Source organism: Tribolium madens, unplaced genomic scaffold (assembly GCF_015345945.1).
Source record: "Tribolium madens isolate multiple individuals breed KSU strain unplaced genomic scaffold, Tmad_KSU_1.1 Scaffold_1;HRSCAF=32;Tcas5.2_LG8, whole genome shotgun sequence".
In the NCBI taxonomy this organism is placed as follows: Eukaryota; Metazoa; Arthropoda; class Insecta; order Coleoptera; family Tenebrionidae; genus Tribolium; species Tribolium madens.
This window is the reverse complement of record NW_025400984.1, coordinates 4,160,082-4,177,773: the sequence shown is the minus strand read 5'-3', so window position 1 is coordinate 4,177,773 and position 17,692 is coordinate 4,160,082. Positions and strand designations below refer to the sequence as shown.

Below are 17,692 nucleotides of genomic sequence, written 5' to 3'. Positions count from 1 at the left end.
TACTCGTATTATTAAAACACTTCATTCAAAACCTAATAAAAAAAGAACTGAATAAGAAGCGTCCAATTTTTGCAACTGTTATTAAGTTTTGAAAAAATTGATTAATAATTAAATGTGTATTTTCGCATGTTTTTTTGTAAATTCAGAATGTTTATACCGAGAAACTTACTGAATTTTAAAACTTTCTCCATAAACAAGGTAAAAAATTTTGAAATTTGGTTTAAAATGCGTTTTCTATGAGTTTAGGAAAGTTTTTTAATGAGAAAGTCCGAAATTCAGAATATTTGGCCATACAAAATAGAAAATAGTAAGACTAGTTTTGAAATGCGTTATTTCCGCTTATTTTGACTAGTTCAAAACGTTTTTGTAAAGAAAATTGCTATAAAAAAGTGTCATTTTCTGAATTTAGGAAAGTTTTTCACTGAGAAAGTTACAAAATTCAAGAGATTTTGCTAAAACAAAGTTAAGAATTGCAAAAATACATCTGCAAATGAATCGTTTTTACCTATTTTCGTTGCTTTTTTACCTATTTTCAAAAAATGTTTGACAATGTAAGTAGAAAATTCCAAAATTTGATCTAAATTGTGCTATTTTTTAAAAATTTAGAAGAGATTTCAACTTTGAAAGTTACAAAATTTGGAATATTTTACTGAAATAAGACAAAAAATTGGAGAAGTAGTTCTAAAATAAGTTACTTTTGCTTATTTTCACTTTTCAAAGGTTTCTGACGAGAAAGACTAAATTTCATAATGTTTTACAAAACATAACAAAAAATCGCGCTAAAATCGGCCTGAAATATATTATTTTAATGGGTTTATCAGAGCGTTTTTCATTAAAAAACATATTAAATTTGAAAGATTTTCTTGAATCGAAGTAGAAAGTTGCAAAATTAAAACAAAAATAGGCTATTTTCACTGAGTAACTCACAAAATTCAAAAGATTTTGCCAAAACAAGGTAAAAAATGGCAAAATTTGTTCTGAAATGGATTGTTATACATTACACATTTTTTCTACTGTCCATTTCTCCCATAAAAATTGTTACTACAAGTACAGTGCAATCTCGATAATCCGAAATAATGCAGATACAGAATTTTACATTTTTTCTGATTATCAAACTTCTTATTTTGTTTATTTTAGTAAAACATTGAAATATTCTCTTAAAACTCATATAAAAACATTCAGAACTCGTGTATAAATTAAAAATCAAAGGAAACATATTCTTAAAACAGCTTCAAAATCTAGACTTTTCTGTCAAAAATTCCCCTGATAATGAAGTTTTTCAAGCTCTGTCTTGGATAAACCTTCAAACTTTACTACTGGATGAGTGGCCAATTTTGAATTTTTTTTTATTTTGTTAGACGTAAAATAATGTAAAAAATGCAAAGTCGAGAATTACATATCACCTTTTTCTTAAAACATCAAAGCTACTTTTTCTGAAAAAGTTCGGATTGCGGAGGTTTGTTCGAATTATGTTGGGCTCGGATAATCGAAGTTGTACTGTAGTTACGTTTTTTATTGTTCAAATACTGCTTGAAATTCTGCATTTGCTTGTAAATAAGACTCAAAATTCATCATTTGAGACTAAACATTTGAAAATGCAATTCACAATTCAACTTCCCCAATAATTCAAGCTAGAAAACTTCCCACCCTCTCCCTATTTTCTATTTCATTAAACTCGAACTTACAACTCAATATTCACCGCGGAAATATCCCCGAGCGTTAAACATCTGGCGCGAAATTCGAATCTCATCGTCAAGAAACCTGTTTCGATGTTATTTAAGAAAATACGTTTCGGTTTTCGTAACGACTCCAATCTTCCTTTGACGGTCACTTTTGTTTTTCTATCTATTTAATCATTGGCCGTTTCTTATTTAGAGAGGTCGAGTCCTCGAGGGATATTTCACAAACCTAACCGCCATCTTTCGAGATAGATTTTGTTTGTTTTGCCCTCTCTTAAGACCATCTGATCTTCGAGATGTGTCTTTTTTTAATTTATATCGGATTCTTTATAAAATATCAGCCTGACTGAGCCCCTTTTATCGGGTAATGAGATCTCGACGTTCCATTGTTGGGAAAAATACAAGGGATTACTTTTTTCATAAATATCGAAACGCAACGTTATTAATCTGATTATTTCAGACGTGGCCAGCCCTCTGTTAAATAAATGTGATGACCCAGCCCTTACTTTGCAAATTTCTGTTAGTTTTAGGTGTCCACCCTCACAAAAAACCACCGCTATTAAACTTTATCCAGTCAGCTACGAAAATATTTATTTAACATAAACCAATAGCTTTTGCTTCGATAACTCGAATCTCACCGTTTGAGCAAAGTAAATATTTGACGAGGATTGATCATTAATTAATAATAAGCGGTGTGTGTGCTCGAATCGATTCGAATTTTTCTAATAAGACTCATGATTTATAATGATTAAGTAATAAATCATCCGCCCTTAATAAAAAACTAAAAATCGCCGGATTTATGTCTCCCCGAATATAATTTAATATTATAAGTGGCTGGAGGGGAATTTCAAGCGAAAAAACGATGACTTGGGACATTTTCAGCTAGACTAATAGAGGTGTATCCTGTTTCACCTCTATTGATTAAGTTTGACAACGTCGTGATTATGCAACCAACACGACACGCATCATTGGTTGTATAACTCGCATAAAATTGTTGTAATAAAAATACCAATTTATGAATAATGCATTATTTAAAAATTGTTTCGAATACAAGGTGGGGCAATAAACCGCGCATGGTTCGGCTGTTTTGTTAGACTTGTCTAAACAAGTAATTAATTCAATGAAAACAGTACGCAGGCCTTCGCTATGCTAATTCCCTTGTACTTTTATCGGTATCAGCCTCGAGCTATTTCTAGACGTTTATGCGATTATCATAGTTTACAGACTTTCGACGTAATTAAATTTCAAAGTAAGAATTCTCGACATGAGAAAGGGAAATGCCACAACAGGTGCGTAAATTGTTTCAGTTAAATATAAACAAGATTTTTATCGCGGGAAATGTCGCGTGACGCAAATGGGGCTATTTAGAGCGAAAAAAAATAAGAAAAAAGTCGGGCTCGTCCGGGATTTGAACCCGGGACCTCCCGCACCCTAAGCGGAAATCATACCCCTAGACCAACGAGCCAGCTGTTTAGTTTAACCGCATACCACGCAATTCAACACTTGGCCATTCAGCAATGATCTCGATCAATTAATTGTGACAAAAACCGAACAAAAGTTTTTAATAAATGTACTTCAATTAATTAATTTATTGTCACACCAACCACTAGTAATAAAAATAACCAGACGGGATTAAATATAAATTATAGATTTTATACAATTTGTTATTTGTGGAGTAACAAATTCACAAATTATAGTCTCATTTAGTACAAATAATTGTGATATAAATCACATAAATGAGTTAATTCTGATTTTGCAGATGTGTCTAGTGTATGCAACCAACAATACACCGCCGGAATATTTATTTTCCAAATAGAATTTATCGTGAAACTACAAAGTGAGGCAGTTCGTGTCCTGCATAAATCACAGTACGAGAGCATCCTTTATAAAATTCATGTCGTAAAAGCACTACAAAACATCTAAATAAAGTTTTTAGAGAAATACGCCTTGAACGTCACGTTTAAATTTGGCGCTTAACCGGAGGCGGCTCACGTCCTCCGTTATCTTCGATCTTTGAGCAGATGTCTGCAAAAGGGGGTCCATATTAACGGCAATTCCAACTATTAAGTTTGCGTTTTATGCCGTAATTAAGTTGGTACGCGTGTAACAGATAGAATTAACAGCGCCGCCAACCTGAAGCTTAAAGCTTCCCTGTTTTTGTTTGTATTCAGCAACGAGATAAGGGGATGAGGATGAGTCCTTTAATGAATTTTTTCAACTTAAACAGTAATTTCGAATCAAAACAAGTCCGATTGTGTGAGTCACAAAGGACTCGCCCCTGTTTAGGTTAACGAACGATTTATTTTTTGTTTTGTTATGGCACGCAATGTATAAAATAAATTATTTTCTGTTTATACGTATAGAAGAAAACAAATAGTTGGAGGGATATTGCCTCCTGCTGGAGATATAACGTTTCATGTGAAACGACATTTTGAAAGGTTTCGTGATGGGATAAATCGATTCGGGCCCGAACTAAATAGGCAGCGATACGATTTTTAAATTTTCACACGCAAAAAGTTGCATTTTTGACGAGATTAATAAACTATCCTTCCATCACGTGCCAGACTTACATGATAAAACAAAAACGATTCACAATTTCCTCAAATTTCAGACGGGGATTTATTTTTTGTTGCGTTGCCAAGTCAAAATTACAACAAAATAAAATTAAATACGTATTCATTTTATTAAAATTAGACTTATTTTATTAAGAAGGGCAAAACAGGTAACGCTGCCTGAGGCCCCCAGTTCCCGAATTCCTTCGCCCGGTATCATTGCGTAATTCGATAAAGGCTAACGTCGTTATCCTGCGCCTCCGGTCCCATTTTTTATTGGTGTCAGCTGTTGTTCTTTGTTATGATTCGCATTAGCTTTATCAAATTTAACGTCAGAGCTCGTTACGAGGTCAAAAATTTGTAAAAAATCCGTGGGAAAGAGACACTTGGTACGATACAAGTCAAATAAACAAATGGGGGATGTTTAGACAGGCCACCCTTTTTCATTTCACACTCCATTCCTTGCACAAACGAGGCGTTTTCCGAGTCTGTAGCTGGTCGCAACCCAAGAATAGTGAATATTAATAAAGTTGATTGAAAGAGAGGAGAATATAGACACCTCCCTCGAACACAATATAAATGCAAAGTAAACGTACTTTGGAAAAAACTGAAATTAAACTCGACTACCCAATCAATCACAAAACACCACCCCGGAGTGCTTTTGTTCAAAAATTTATTCATGGTAGCGGAGAGACAAGATATTCCGACAATTGATTTAAGTGCGTTTTCGTGATTCGAACGGTGTAATTGTCGGACAACGGGATCAATAAAACTCATCTGCGAGAGGAATTTATTTTCGGGGAATTTCATTAATCCCTTTTGCCACTGTTTGATTGCAGGAAACGCAATTACAAAACGGGACCCAAACAAATCTACAATTTTATCCAACAGACGCACAAACAAAAACATTTTCACACACGAATTGGCAATTCTCAAGTTCTGGGACACGCTGTATATTAATTAAAAAAACACCAAAATGAATTTGTGTATATTTGGTTGCATAGCCGCAGAGGATAGTTCATCACATTTTCACTAGTAGCTTGATTTTGTGACATGTTTAAACAGAAAAACAAAAATGTTTACATACAAATTAGCAATTTTTAATTTCTAGCCCCCCGTTGTATGTGGATTTGAAAACACCTAATTTAATTTCTGTATATTTGGTTGCATAACCGTGAATTTTTTTTTTGATTTTTTTTATTAATCGCTTTATGGCTCTATTTTGGGTTAATGTATAGGTCGAAATCCAATTACTTACGGCCTGTCTGTGTAGTAAAACTCACTTAGGCTGCCAATAGCATCAATATTCGCTCCTGTCTGTATCCTGGCTTTGATTGATCTGGTCATCAGACTCTGTACGCATATTAGCTTAATAATATAGCGTTGTGTTGTACATATTGATACATGCATGTCGGGGGTAACCGCCCCCGGCCATTCAGCATCCACCCTCCGCGAAAACTTTCTTCCGTTATCAGAATTTATGTAAAACTCCGGCACATATAAACCCCCACCGGTGCCATATCCACGATAAACGTCTAGATTTTGTTTGACAGCCCCCATAAGGGTTGCACTTTAATCTCAGTCTTAATTTTTGGGGTAATTGCCAATCCGCTCTAACGAATATCACGACAATTCAATTATCGCGCAAATTTTAATCGAAAAATCGCCAAGACGGGAAATGAAAACTGTTGATTCATTGGAATTGCAATTTCCGGGGTTCCCATCCACCAAATTGCCTTTAAATTCCGGCCATTCGTTTTTATTTGCTTAAAATTGACCGATTGTTGCAGTTTTACGAGACGAGTTCAGGCTGGAGCCCCAGAGCACGAGAGTGGCAGCAGGGGAGGATATCGTGATGGAGTGCGCCCCACCGAGGGGCACACCTGAGCCACAAGTTTTCTGGCGCAAGGATGGACATACGCTGGATGTCGAAGGGAGGCTCAAACTGGTCGATGGGTCGAATCTTGCCATCACTGATACCAAACCAAACGACGACGGGAGGTACCAATGCGTGGCGAAGAACACGGCGGGGGTGAGGGAGTCGGCGGTGGCCATCCTGAAGGTCTATGGTACGATAAATATTATTATAATGAAATACATTATTGCTTTATTTTTGTCAAGTTGGTATTCTATAGTTTCAGTGATTTTGCTTTTTCACAGTTTACACTCCTAACTAGTTTTTAATATTGAATTTCTTTCACTTTTACCAAAGAGAATCTTTTTTCTCTTTTATTGTTAGTTTTCTGATAAATTAAAAAAAAAAGTTTCTTCTGTATTTTGATAAATTTTATTACCAACGTTAACTCTGAGTCATCTGAAAAACAAAGTGGCATCAATTAAAAAATAAATTATTTTTAATAAAGTAAGACAGCAAAGTACAGAGTTTTTTTGAATACATTGTAACTAAGTACCTTTTTTAATTTTATCTCTTCTTATTTCATAATATTTGACCTTAGTACCAACTTCTAATTTGAAAACTTACTATTGTACGATGCATGCTTTCTCATCGCAGTGGCCTGTGACTTTGAAATTATGTTGGCGACAGTGACTATCAACTTCAAACGTCACAATTTTATAGTCATTTGTCATTCATTTCAGTGTTACCAATTTCGAAATTTTGTGTCAATTAATAAGTTTCTTTTTTCTTTTTCAGTGAAACCTTTTCTGATTAAGTCCCCCGAAGACAAAACGGCGCTCGTGGGGTCCACTGTGGACTTCGCTTGCGCCGTGGGGGGCGACCCTTTGCCCGACGTGCTCTGGCGGCGCAACGCCCCCGGTGGTACCATGCCCCTGGGCCGTGTCCGAGTCCTCGAAGACCGCACCCTCCGCCTCGAACGAATCACCCTTCTCGACCAAGGCCGCTACACCTGCGAGGCCGACAACTACGCGGGGGCTATCACCGCCACCGCCTTCCTCACAGTCCACGCACCCCCGACTTTCACCACCCGACCTCTAGCACAAACTGTCGAATCAGGCCGTGATGTTTCCTTCCATTGCAACGTCGAGGGGAGCCCCAAACCGTTCATTTTTTGGTCTTTTGAGGGTGACCGAACCTTAATCTACCCTGGAACGTCCTCGGGAAACTACCAAGCACTCACAACTGACGGGAAATCAACCCTGACGCTGAAAAACGCCCAACCTCAAAACTCCGGAACGGTTATTATATGTTCGGCGGTTAATGCCGCCGGTTCGGCCTCCACCCGGACTCGGTTAACGGTCACATCACGTGAGGAACGACCGCCTCCGGTGATAATCCGGGGGCCGGTCAACCAAACTCTTCCGATCAACTCCGTGGCGTTTCTTTCGTGTGAAGCAACCGGAAATCCGACTCCGGTGATATCCTGGTACAAGGAGAGTCTTCCAGTTGCATCCTCTGACCGGATTAATGCCACTAATCCCGGATTGGTGGAAATCCACAATTTACACAAAGACGATTCCGGACTCTACACATGTGTAGCATCCTCCCGGAGCGGTAAAGCTACCTGGAGTGGCCATCTTCTCGTCGAAAACCCCAAAAATCCCAATATTAATTTTTTCAAAGCTCCGGAAGCTATCATGCTTCCGGGACCTCCAAGCCGGCCACATGCTCTCAACCAATCAGAGGGCAGTGTCACGATCACGTGGGGTCAAAACAATAAAATCGGCTCGTCGAGCCTACTAGGATATCAAATCGAATTGTTTGGGCGTGAGGAGGGGGTTACTCCGACTTGGACTGTGGTCGCAAGACGGGTTCAGGGCCCCACGTATACCCAACATTTGTTAAGTCCGGAGGTACCATATACTTTTTTGGTACGGGCCGAAAATGGGCATGGGTTAGGCCCACCGTCGCAATTATCCGATATAATCATAGTCGGCCCTGACACGACCCAGAATTGGGGAAACCCCGAAGTGACAGTGTTGAGCGAAGCGAGAGCAAGTCTTGTCAAAGGTGATATAGTTCGGTTGACAGAAGCGATTCCTGTTTTATCAACTGCGATTAAACTAGTCTGGGAAATACTCGATGCACAATATGTTGAAGGCCTCTACATTTATTATGTGACTCTAGACGGCCCCCCTGATCTTCCTAGACCCTATAGCATGTTGACAGTTCTTCACACTGGAGGTTCGTCAAGTTTTACTGTCAATAATTTAGAAAAGTGGTCACGTTATGAATTCTTCCTTGTGCCTTTTTACAAGACTGTTGAAGGACAACCTTCCAATTCTCGTACTGTCCGGACTTTAGAAGACGTGCCTGTTGAAGCTCCAACATCCATGGAAGCTTTACTCCTCAATTCGACCGCTGTTTATTTAAAATGGAAGCCTCCACCCCTTGAAACCCTCAATGGGGACCTCCAAGGCTTCAAAATCGAGATTAAAGCAAACGGAACCGGAAATATCGACACAGTGACAGTTGGTACGACCCCCACCCTCCTTTTAGGGAATTTAACGGCGGGGATTTCATACAATGTGAGAGTGGCAGCATCGACCAGAGCCGGCTTAGGCCCATTTAGCGCCGCTGCCATCCTGCGTCTAGACCCAGCATCAAGAATGACAGATCACCACCAACAAAGGCCTATAGACATACAATCTGGGGATTTTATCACCGAAACTTGGTTCATGGCACTACTGATCAGTATGGTATCAGTGATGGTACTCCTATTTGGCGCCATGTTACTAGTCCGGAGACGTCAAATGTTGTCAAAGAAAACTTTGACACCAAGCAGATCAAACGGAGGGGTTTTGACAACCCCCTTAGCGTCCAAAACCGAAACCCCTCTATGGTTAGACAAGGACACACTCCCGGATTATTCTAGTACTCTCCCGGAGTATTCCAAACTGACACCTCAACCGGAAGTCAACCTACACCCCAACCCCCTCCACCAGAAAGAGTACACACGTCCTGACCATCTCGACTACAGCTCGGAGAAAAACTCCCAATTGGGCCGCAAGTATATGCAAGTCCAGGAGTACGCGAGTCCTAATTTGGCGGATTACGCCGAAGTCGACGCTAATGGACTCATCTCGCCGGCCCCTTACGCGACTACGACTCTAGTAACAGGGGGGCGCAGGATGGTGTGGGTGCCCAGTAGCCCCGAAGAGCCCCCTTACCCGTCAAACAACGGCGGTTATTACAATCGTAAAGTGTACTCGGATTCGTATTTCGCGCCAAATCAAACATTACGTCGTACAAAGAAAGACCGCAAATCGTCCAATGAGAATCCTCCCGATCTCGTGTCGCCCAATCAGCCGGTGTATGCGCGTGTAGGCCCGCCCGGCCTGTCATGGCGCAACGCCACGCCTTCTTTGAGTAGTTTTACGCCACATAAACAGGTCTATCATGCCTCGACGAGGAGTGAGCCTGGCAATATGTTGTGAATTTGAGTGATTTTGTTGGTTATTGAAGCAGTATTAAACTTGTTAATGTTTTTTGAGAGACTGGGGTTATTTTTATTGTCTAGTCATTTGGGTTCGAGCGTGTGTGTGTCTAGTAATTGATCTTGAAAAGGTCGCGTCTAATCGTCCATTTTTAAGCTTGGTTCATAGTTAAACCCGTAAAATTATAATCCTCATCGATATTTAAATTGTATAAAAACATATCAAGGAGTTATGTATAAATTGTGACTGGTTGTATATTTCTTAACTAGACGTAGAGTTATTTCAGTCCGACGCGGGAAACGAAGGACAAAGTGGCAACACTGTCACCTTGTTAATAGCCTCCCTCCTTATCAGGCATTATTTTTGCCTCATTAAAATTATCAAAAATGAATAAATACTCAAAAATAAATGCAGCGAGGCCACTATTGCTGATAAGCACCACATAAAATTTCCTTTTTCGGTTAGGTTAATGCGGCGTTGCCACATTTTTCCTCGAAATTGCGTCAAACTCGAATTCTTTTTTAATTTCCTTCGTCTTCCTTTGGTTTCTCGATTGGTTGATGTAAGAAACATGCTCATTATATTTTTATAAATAACGTGCCATTGTATATGTTATACCATGTATGTACAGTATTTAAAAGTAATAAAATTTTTAAATGCGTACCTGTTTTTTCTCTTCTGTGAATTTGTAGAAAAAACATTCGTATCTAACTCGAGCCACACGAACAAATCGTTGTAAAATCTCAAGAATTATTCGCAAGGCTCAAGTTAGTTTGAATGTATTGAGACTAACTCGAGCACCAAACACCCGAACCGTTTGAAAGTCGGACTTGAAATACCGTCGTCGTGTCATTTTTACCATATTATTACAATTTTTCGAATCATTATTTCAAAAATACCATCTGTCTTTTTCTGACACGTCGGTGGTAAGGTAGCTCGACATACCTGAACTATTTTTATGATAATACTTATCAATATCCTTATGATAAAATGTAAATTACTGTCCTGTTATCGTGAACTATATGCAAGTTTATTGTCGTTTGCTGGCAAACTATATAAAAATTCTACAAAGGGGCCAATAATCGGTGTTTTATTGCAATGTGCGTAGCATTTTGAATATTTTTTATGGCTCGATTGTGTTAACAAGTAGTAAAATAGTTCTCGGTTTGAATAATGAGCCGGAATATTGAGATTTTATAACAAAAGTTCCGTTCTAGTTGATAAGAAAACTACCGCCGCCACTGGTGGGAACGTTTCGGACCATGAACTGGCAAAACTGGGTCCCAAAAACCTTTTCGATAAAGAGTTCAAAAAATTGACTCAAAAATATGTAAAAAAAATAATTCCGGTATTTGTATTCAGGCAACCAACAATACACCAAAATTTTAATTTAAGTCCTGGACCGTATCATTTTCTTTAAACCCATAACAAATAAATAATTTTTCATTTAACATATAAAAATAACTGTTAATAAAATATTTATGACGTAATATGCGTACGTTTTTTGCAAAATATATACAGTTCGAATAATTTAAATTGTAATAAGTACTTAAAAATACTTAATTAATAATGGACATGATATTTTGTTATCAGTAATGCATTCTTTATTAGTTTCAAAATTGCAATTCAACACATAGGCCCTCATATTTTAATTCTCCCGCCGCCAAGTAACCACTTCAAACGCATCCGTTGCCATGGTAACAAGCATAAACGACAAAAATTTAAGTGACAATGCCTGTAGTACCGGAAGTTGAGGAAATACTGAATAAATACAAACAGGAAGAGGAGAAAATCGAAACTTTATTTCAAGACATGTTTGTTTAACAATTTACAACAAAAATAAATAAATTAATTTAAAATTTTCTAGTGAGAAACGTGAAAAATGCAAAAATAGCAACGTCGACGCCAAAAACCGAAAATTCCTTTCACTGGAAGAAGCCAAAGAACGCAATAAAACCATCTTGCGAGATTTGGAAACTGTGAAAGGAAATCTTCGTTCCAAGGCGATTTTTAGCCCCACTGAAATGCAATGGGAGGAAATTTGTAAACGCTACCAGGACGAACCATCCCTCGTCGTGACCACCTGGCGATGTAATTTACCAATTTTCGTGTAAACATTTATTTAAAATAAGAAACTACAATGAGTCAACAATAAAAATACTGTCAATAAATAAATATCACAATTTTACGACGCGAGAAATTGATCAACAATGTCAACGACCCGTTCCGGGTTATTGAGATGGAGATGATGACTCCCCTCGACCACGTGCCTCTCCACCTTCCCTTGTTTGTCAATCGCGTCAAGCACCCTATCGTAGAACTCCGGGAAGTCGAACTTCATTCCGGGGTTCCCCCGGATGTTCAAGACCCGACACGTGGTCCGGGCCGCAAACTGCAACACTTGATCCGGCGTCATGAACGCAAGTGCGGCCACTTTAAGTCTCGGGTCTCTGTTAAAGACAAAGTGGCCCTCCTTGTGCTCCGCCGGACGCATTCCCCTACGCATCATCACCTCGCAGGAGCGCCTCGAGACGCCCCCCTTGTAGGCCTCCTCCACGATATCGATCATATCCTTGTATTTGTAACAAGGCATTTGCTCGGGGGTGAGGGTCTCGTACTTTAGGAACTTGTCGACACACTCGGGGATGCTGGCCACGAGCTTGGCGGGGTCGCGGACACTAGGGCTCGCGATGTCGAAGCTGATGTACTTGTCGACCTGGTCGGGGTAAGTCCCCGCGTAGAGGAAGGCGATTCCGCCCCCGAGAGAGTGCCCCATGAGGGTGACTTTGCCCCAATTGAAATGCTTGACAATGCGACGGACGATGTGGATGCCGTCCCAGAAGAGGTAGTAGCAGTGGCCGTCGGCGAGGTGCGAGGATAAGCCGTGCCCCGGGAGGTCCACGCAGAGGATTGAGTGGCCTTTGGCGGCGAGCAAGGGGGCCAAGGTGTCGAAAGTGCCCGCGTTGTCTTGCCAGCCGTGGATGGCCAGGATGGGCTGAGTGGATTTGGGACCCCACCATTTGCCTTTGGGGAAAAACAACCACTGTTTAGGTCCTTCACCTCTAGACTTGCGATTACTTAATACGACATTTGCAATTTAAATCTGGGGCTTCTTACCTTCATGCATATAATAATGAGTTAGTTTTATTACAACAGTGTAGTACTTATGCGCTTATGTAATGTTTTATGGATATTACACCGAGTAAATGAAAAAAAAAATTAAACAATTCATTTTTTGCAAAAATTTCGAATAGTAACAAGAAAATTGCCAATTTCGCTCCAACTTAATACCGTGCGATCAAAAAAATAGATAAATTAGAGTAGGCGGTGATTAAAGTCCTTCAGATGGCAATCCTGATTTTTGATCAAATGTCAGCGGAAACTTTGACAAGTTTGAGTTTTATTTCTTTTGAGTGAAATAATGTTCACTTTAGAGCAGAATTTTTTTATTGCTGTACAAGAGGAAAACGGTGGATGGTCATTTTCACTTTCAGTTTGTATGGAAAATTTCAAGCCCAAATTCCCAGCCAATGTGTTGCCAACTGTAGAATTTACTCTAATTTATTTTTTATTTGATCGCACGGTAGAAAAGAATATTAAAAACGTAAATACCGGATAATAAATTTCATCTACATAATGAATTTTATTCTCTATTCAAATATTGGTAATAGTCATTCATAACAATTTCAAAGATTTTGTAATATATTACATCATCATGAGTTTCCAAATAAGTCAATTTTGAATAAATAAAAATTAAATTAAATTTTTGGACACTTTTTGAAAATCCGCTGAAGAGCAGGATTTAACGTCAAGTTTGACGTGAAAAAACGTGAAAATTAGGATACTGTGTAAGGGCCGTTTTATTTAATTATAATTTAGAACAGAGAAAACAAGTTTACACAGTTTTTACAAATTGATCAAGTGTCAACTTGTCAAGTGTTAATAATGAATGAAATCTGTCAAAAATGTCAAAATTAACTTTGACAATTGCGTTTTTTAAGCACCAAAATTTTATATTTCAAAAAAATCAATACAGTTTTAATTCAATGTTTGTTTTAAATATTTTTTCTTGCTATAAAAATGTGTTATTATGCTACTGCAGCAGACATGGGACTGGAACAAATTAATAAAAAAGTCAAAAACCAAGCTTGAAAGCTGTCTATGTATCTAAGGTAACTCTGGCAAGTAGTAAAATTGAACATTTTGCCGCCATTTTGGGACAAAAACAACTCAAAACTAGTAAAAAGTGAAGAAAAACCCGAAGCTTTTTTCATTCACCTTTACTTCAATAATTTATGGGTGAAAGAGCAAACCGCAAAATTTCCGGTGTTCTACTGCCGGAGGCAGTGAGGCACCCAAACCACGTAATTCAAATATCAAAGTCCAAAGTCCCCAAAATGGGCTGACAGGAGCGTCAGATCACCTTCTATTTACTTATTTACATTTTTCGCAAATCGCGAGACTACATTTTGCAGAAGATAATTCAACAAAAAATAAATATTTGACATTAGGATAATGTTATGAATGCCACACGTGTTGTCAAAGAAACAAAAGGTCCTATTATTTATGCTCTATTTAGAAACAAATGAATGTGCAAATGCCTAGACTTGGCGAACCCAAAGCAGGCTTGGAAACAACAAATGACAGCACAATAAATTTCAAATTGCAAAGTAATTAAAACAAACTAATTGTCTTTTTTACGCTAGTAGTATTATTTTAATTATTATGAAGTGTTATCACTATCAGACTGTTTGATAACAGAAATAAGCATTAATGAGCCACTCGAAACGTGCATGTTTTTTATGAATAATTCCCAATCAGCTTATGAAAAAATAATGAATCATGAAAAATATGCTCACCACTAATATGGCCCCACGGTACCGGAACCCGAACTTCCTCGAAATCGTCTAAAAGTAAGGTTAGGTCAGGTCAGTGGCAAAAAAAAAACGTGAGATTTAACGTACCGTGAAACCCATTTGTTTTATCACTCATTTTGACGATAAATGACAAGTTTTTCCCACAGAGACACGATTTGTTATCATGCAAACCCCACCTGAACCACCACTACTATTGAGCGGCACGTGAAAGCAAATGACTTTGATGTTGATGCAAGTGACTAGACATTAAATCGTCATTAGTGGGGCTCATACGAGACTAATCCTCATTTCAAAGTCCAAGGGATTAAAAATAAAAATTCTCATTCTTATTAAATATTTATTTAAATTGTTTACATAAATCAAGCACCGTTTTATCGTCCTGTGCCTCAGCCACCTCGAGACACCTAATCACAGTTAAAACATCTTTGACACTTTTCGCATTGACCCAAACCTTGCCATTCATCCCCACCGCAATCTCAAACGGGAAAAGCTTCCCCAAGGTTTCCAAAATCGGGTTCTCGGGGTCCAACAACCGGTACACCAGCCCCAAACTGGCCGTCACCACAAACCCATCGTTCGACAAGGGCCCCAACTTCCCCGCTTTGAAATAAGAGTCAACACACACCAACTCGGGCTCCATTTCTTTATGCGCGTTCAGCAACTTCCCGTAGACCAAATCACCTACTTGCAAGTCGGGCTTTTGCTTCTTGGTGGCCCCCTCGAATGCTAACATCGACAATGAAGCGGGCTCACTGGCCCCAATGTCGATTTTAAGCAAATCACCCGATTTTTTCACTACTATTCCTACGACCAAGTCCCCACGTTTGGGGATATAGCGCTTCTGGTCGTGCTCCACCCAGTAGACATTGGGGGGCTTAAAATGAAGACTCCCGCTGCGCGTCACTCGGACGGAATTGAGCTCTGATTCGTTCTGGTGCAAGCCGGGCCCCAAAATAGTCACTCCTTTCACCGATTTGATGTCTCTTATAACGTCACCGGGGAATACGGCCCGGTTCTCACTGTCTTTCAGCATTTTTGAGATTTGAATTTGACATAACCCCAAATTGTCATATCATAAATTGCCAACAAAATAAAAAATAAATCACTAGATTGTAGGATTAAATTGATAAAATTTTCAATGTTGTGACCCCAGTTGTGTATTAATTTTATTTGTGATCGAGGCTATGATATAGTGTGATTGATTTGTGTCATTGAATTGAGGGAATTTTTATCAATTTGTGGATTCTTAAATACATAACCTCAACAAATTGACAGGTGTCAGAAAAATTGTGAAGCCCCCTGAATCACCTAAAAATGGGAATTATTTTCGGTAAGAAAAAACCAGTTTCAAGAATCACGCAACAGGATAAGGCCGTTTTGGTTTGTGTCAAATTGGCTTATTTTAGATTTTATTTGAGTGTTTTTGTAGCAATTAAAGCAACAAAGGGATAAATTGAAACAATACCAGAAACGAATCGAATTATCACTAGCCTCGGACCGAGAATTGGCCAAAAAACTGTTAAATAAAGGACAAAAAGAGTTAGTTGTACTGTCAGTCTTTAATTGAGTTTAATACGATTAATTTCAGACGAGCCAAGTTACTTTTGCGCAAAAAACGCTTCCAGGAGTCTCTTTTACAAAAAACTGATAATCAGTTGGATAATTTAGAGCGTCTCACACACGATATTGAGTTTGCCCAAGTTGAATTGGAAGTAGTAAATGGACTGAAGCAGGGAAATGAGGCCCTAAAGAAGGTCAATGAAGCACTCAATATTGAGGACATTGAGAGAATCCTGGAGGAGACACGAGAGGGAGCAGAGAAACAAGAGGTTGGGTGTTATATTTTTATTACAAAAATCTTAGTTTGTTAATTTAGGAAATAAATGCACTTTTGAGTGGAGGATTGACTGAAGAGGATGAAGCAGCTGTTGAGGACGAATTGGCTGAAATTATAAGTCAATCCTTGCCAAGTGTCCCTGAAGACAAACCTGAACCCAAAGAAATAATTTCAGAGGTGCCAGAATCGCCGGTTAAAGGTATAAATCCCAATTTTCAAATTTCAAATAATGTCTTATCAAATTTAGAGAAAAAGAAGCGGCGAGAGGAACCAGTCGCACTGGAGGCCTGATTTTATATCCTTTAATTTTGTAAAGTTAATAAATTTAAGTATAAAAGTTTAGTCATCTAAGCCCAACTCTGCTGCCTCTTCGGGGGTCAATTCAGTCGACTGAACCTTACTCAAACTATCCCCACTTTTGAGTGAATCCCTGTTTAAAGCATACTCCTCAATATCCAAATCCTCATCGTCGTTATTATAAGCCCCATCCCTGATTTTCTTCCCACTCGATTTACTCTTCTTCTCTTGCAAATGTGGGGGCGTCAACAAGTCCCCCTCATAATCAATAACCCCATTCTGTGCAATCCTCCACTCCATGATTTCAGTTGTGAAGTCGTCACGATTCCCCAACTGTGTAAAACCCACGATTTTATCGATCATGAAACTGTCCTTGACTAGAACAATGCTCGGAATCGTCTTAATTTTGAGATTCTGGGCCAGAAATGGACACTTCTCCGCGTTCAGCTTCACAAAACGTGTCTCAATATGTTTAGGGGCGAGGATTTTCAAATGTTTGTCCACAATAGCGCACCTGGGGGACGAATTCGTGTAAAAATGGACCACACAATTCTTGGACTGTTTTGTAATATCGAAGAACATTTTCTCCTCGGCTAATTCCTCGTATTTGCCGTGGCCAAGACTCAGCCATTCGTTACGCTGCGCTTCACGTTTCTTTAACTCGTTGATACGCTGCTTCCGGAGGGATTCCAAGTCATTCACGTCCAAATTTTCAATTTGTTCAATCGCGGAATCCACCTGACGTTCAATTGCTTTTGTTACGTGAAGGATTTTGTCCTCTAACTGGTTCATCGTGACTGAAAACGAATTATTTTTACTCTAAAACGCACTTTGGGTCTAAATTTAGTTAATTACTATCAGAAATTAACAATTTTAATACAAATTAAACTTCAGATGGGATGATGTGAAATGTGTTGTTTTTGTTACTGTCAAGAGTATGATATTGCCAACATGAAAATCTCAGCAAAAAAATATCACCATTTTTAACTTAATTATCATAATTTCTTAATTATTTACTTTCTAGAAATTAAGTAGTCGTAATAAAATTAATTAATTGTGCTTTTGGGATTCAGTGATGTCAAGTTTTGTTATTTT

The 17,692-nt window shown here is 38.6% G+C and overlaps 6 protein-coding genes and 1 non-coding gene across 8 annotated transcripts in view; 3 read left to right on the top strand and 4 right to left on the bottom strand.

Moving 5' to 3' along the window:
- The window catches only part of LOC123003723 (roundabout homolog 2-like), a 72,648-nt gene extending 62,401 nt beyond the window's left edge, over positions 1–10,247 (top strand). Inside the window, exons 3-4 of the mRNA XM_044396682.1 lie at positions 6,022–6,300; positions 6,885–10,247. Coding sequence (XP_044252617.1) covers positions 6,022–6,300; positions 6,885–9,586 — 2,981 coding nt within the window. The 3' untranslated portion in view covers positions 9,587–10,247. The remainder of the gene's footprint in view (positions 1–6,021; positions 6,301–6,884) is intronic.
- On the bottom strand, positions 3,073–3,144 carry Trnap-agg. Its single transcript has one exon. It is a non-coding gene; the product is annotated as a tRNA-Pro (tRNA).
- A 991-nt stretch (positions 10,248–11,238) lies between the features above and the next one.
- LOC123003596 lies at positions 11,239–11,744 on the top strand. Its single transcript, XM_044396455.1, has 2 exons — positions 11,239–11,400; positions 11,454–11,744. Exons 1-2 carry the CDS (start codon positions 11,318–11,320, stop codon positions 11,698–11,700), a joined length of 330 nt encoding a protein of 109 aa, XP_044252390.1. The 5' UTR covers positions 11,239–11,317; the 3' UTR covers positions 11,701–11,744.
- On the bottom strand, positions 11,367–14,702 carry LOC123003591 (probable serine hydrolase). Its single transcript, XM_044396449.1, has 3 exons — positions 14,551–14,702; positions 14,446–14,493; positions 11,367–12,610 (listed from the first exon to the last, which is right to left on the bottom strand). The coding sequence occupies exons 1-3, from the start codon at positions 14,576–14,578 to the stop codon at positions 11,772–11,774; spliced, it is 915 nt and encodes a 304-aa protein (XP_044252384.1). The 5' UTR covers positions 14,579–14,702; the 3' UTR covers positions 11,367–11,771.
- Positions 14,703–14,789: 87 nt separating this feature from the next.
- LOC123003594 (exosome complex component RRP40) lies at positions 14,790–15,668 on the bottom strand. Its single transcript, XM_044396451.1, has one exon. The coding sequence runs from the start codon at positions 15,494–15,496 to the stop codon at positions 14,801–14,803; it is 696 nt and encodes a 231-aa protein (XP_044252386.1). The 5' UTR covers positions 15,497–15,668; the 3' UTR covers positions 14,790–14,800.
- On the top strand, positions 15,528–16,642 carry LOC123003595 (charged multivesicular body protein 6-B). Of its 2 annotated transcripts, XM_044396453.1 has the most exons (5): positions 15,531–15,843; positions 15,893–16,002; positions 16,052–16,292; positions 16,340–16,499; positions 16,548–16,642. In XM_044396453.1, the coding sequence occupies exons 1-5, from the start codon at positions 15,778–15,780 to the stop codon at positions 16,589–16,591; spliced, it is 621 nt and encodes a 206-aa protein (XP_044252388.1). In that variant the 5' UTR covers positions 15,531–15,777; the 3' UTR covers positions 16,592–16,642. The 2 variants fall into 2 exon arrangements, with proteins under 2 accessions (XP_044252387.1, XP_044252388.1); XM_044396452.1 differs by having other exon boundaries at positions 15,528–15,843; positions 16,340–16,642.
- On the bottom strand, positions 16,294–17,537 carry LOC123003592 (thioredoxin domain-containing protein 9). The gene is made up of 2 exons (XM_044396450.1): positions 17,453–17,537; positions 16,294–17,394 (listed from the first exon to the last, which is right to left on the bottom strand). The coding sequence occupies exon 2, from the start codon at positions 17,387–17,389 to the stop codon at positions 16,640–16,642; it is 750 nt and encodes a 249-aa protein (XP_044252385.1). The 5' UTR covers positions 17,390–17,394; positions 17,453–17,537; the 3' UTR covers positions 16,294–16,639.
- Between the last annotated feature and the right edge of the window lie 155 nt (positions 17,538–17,692).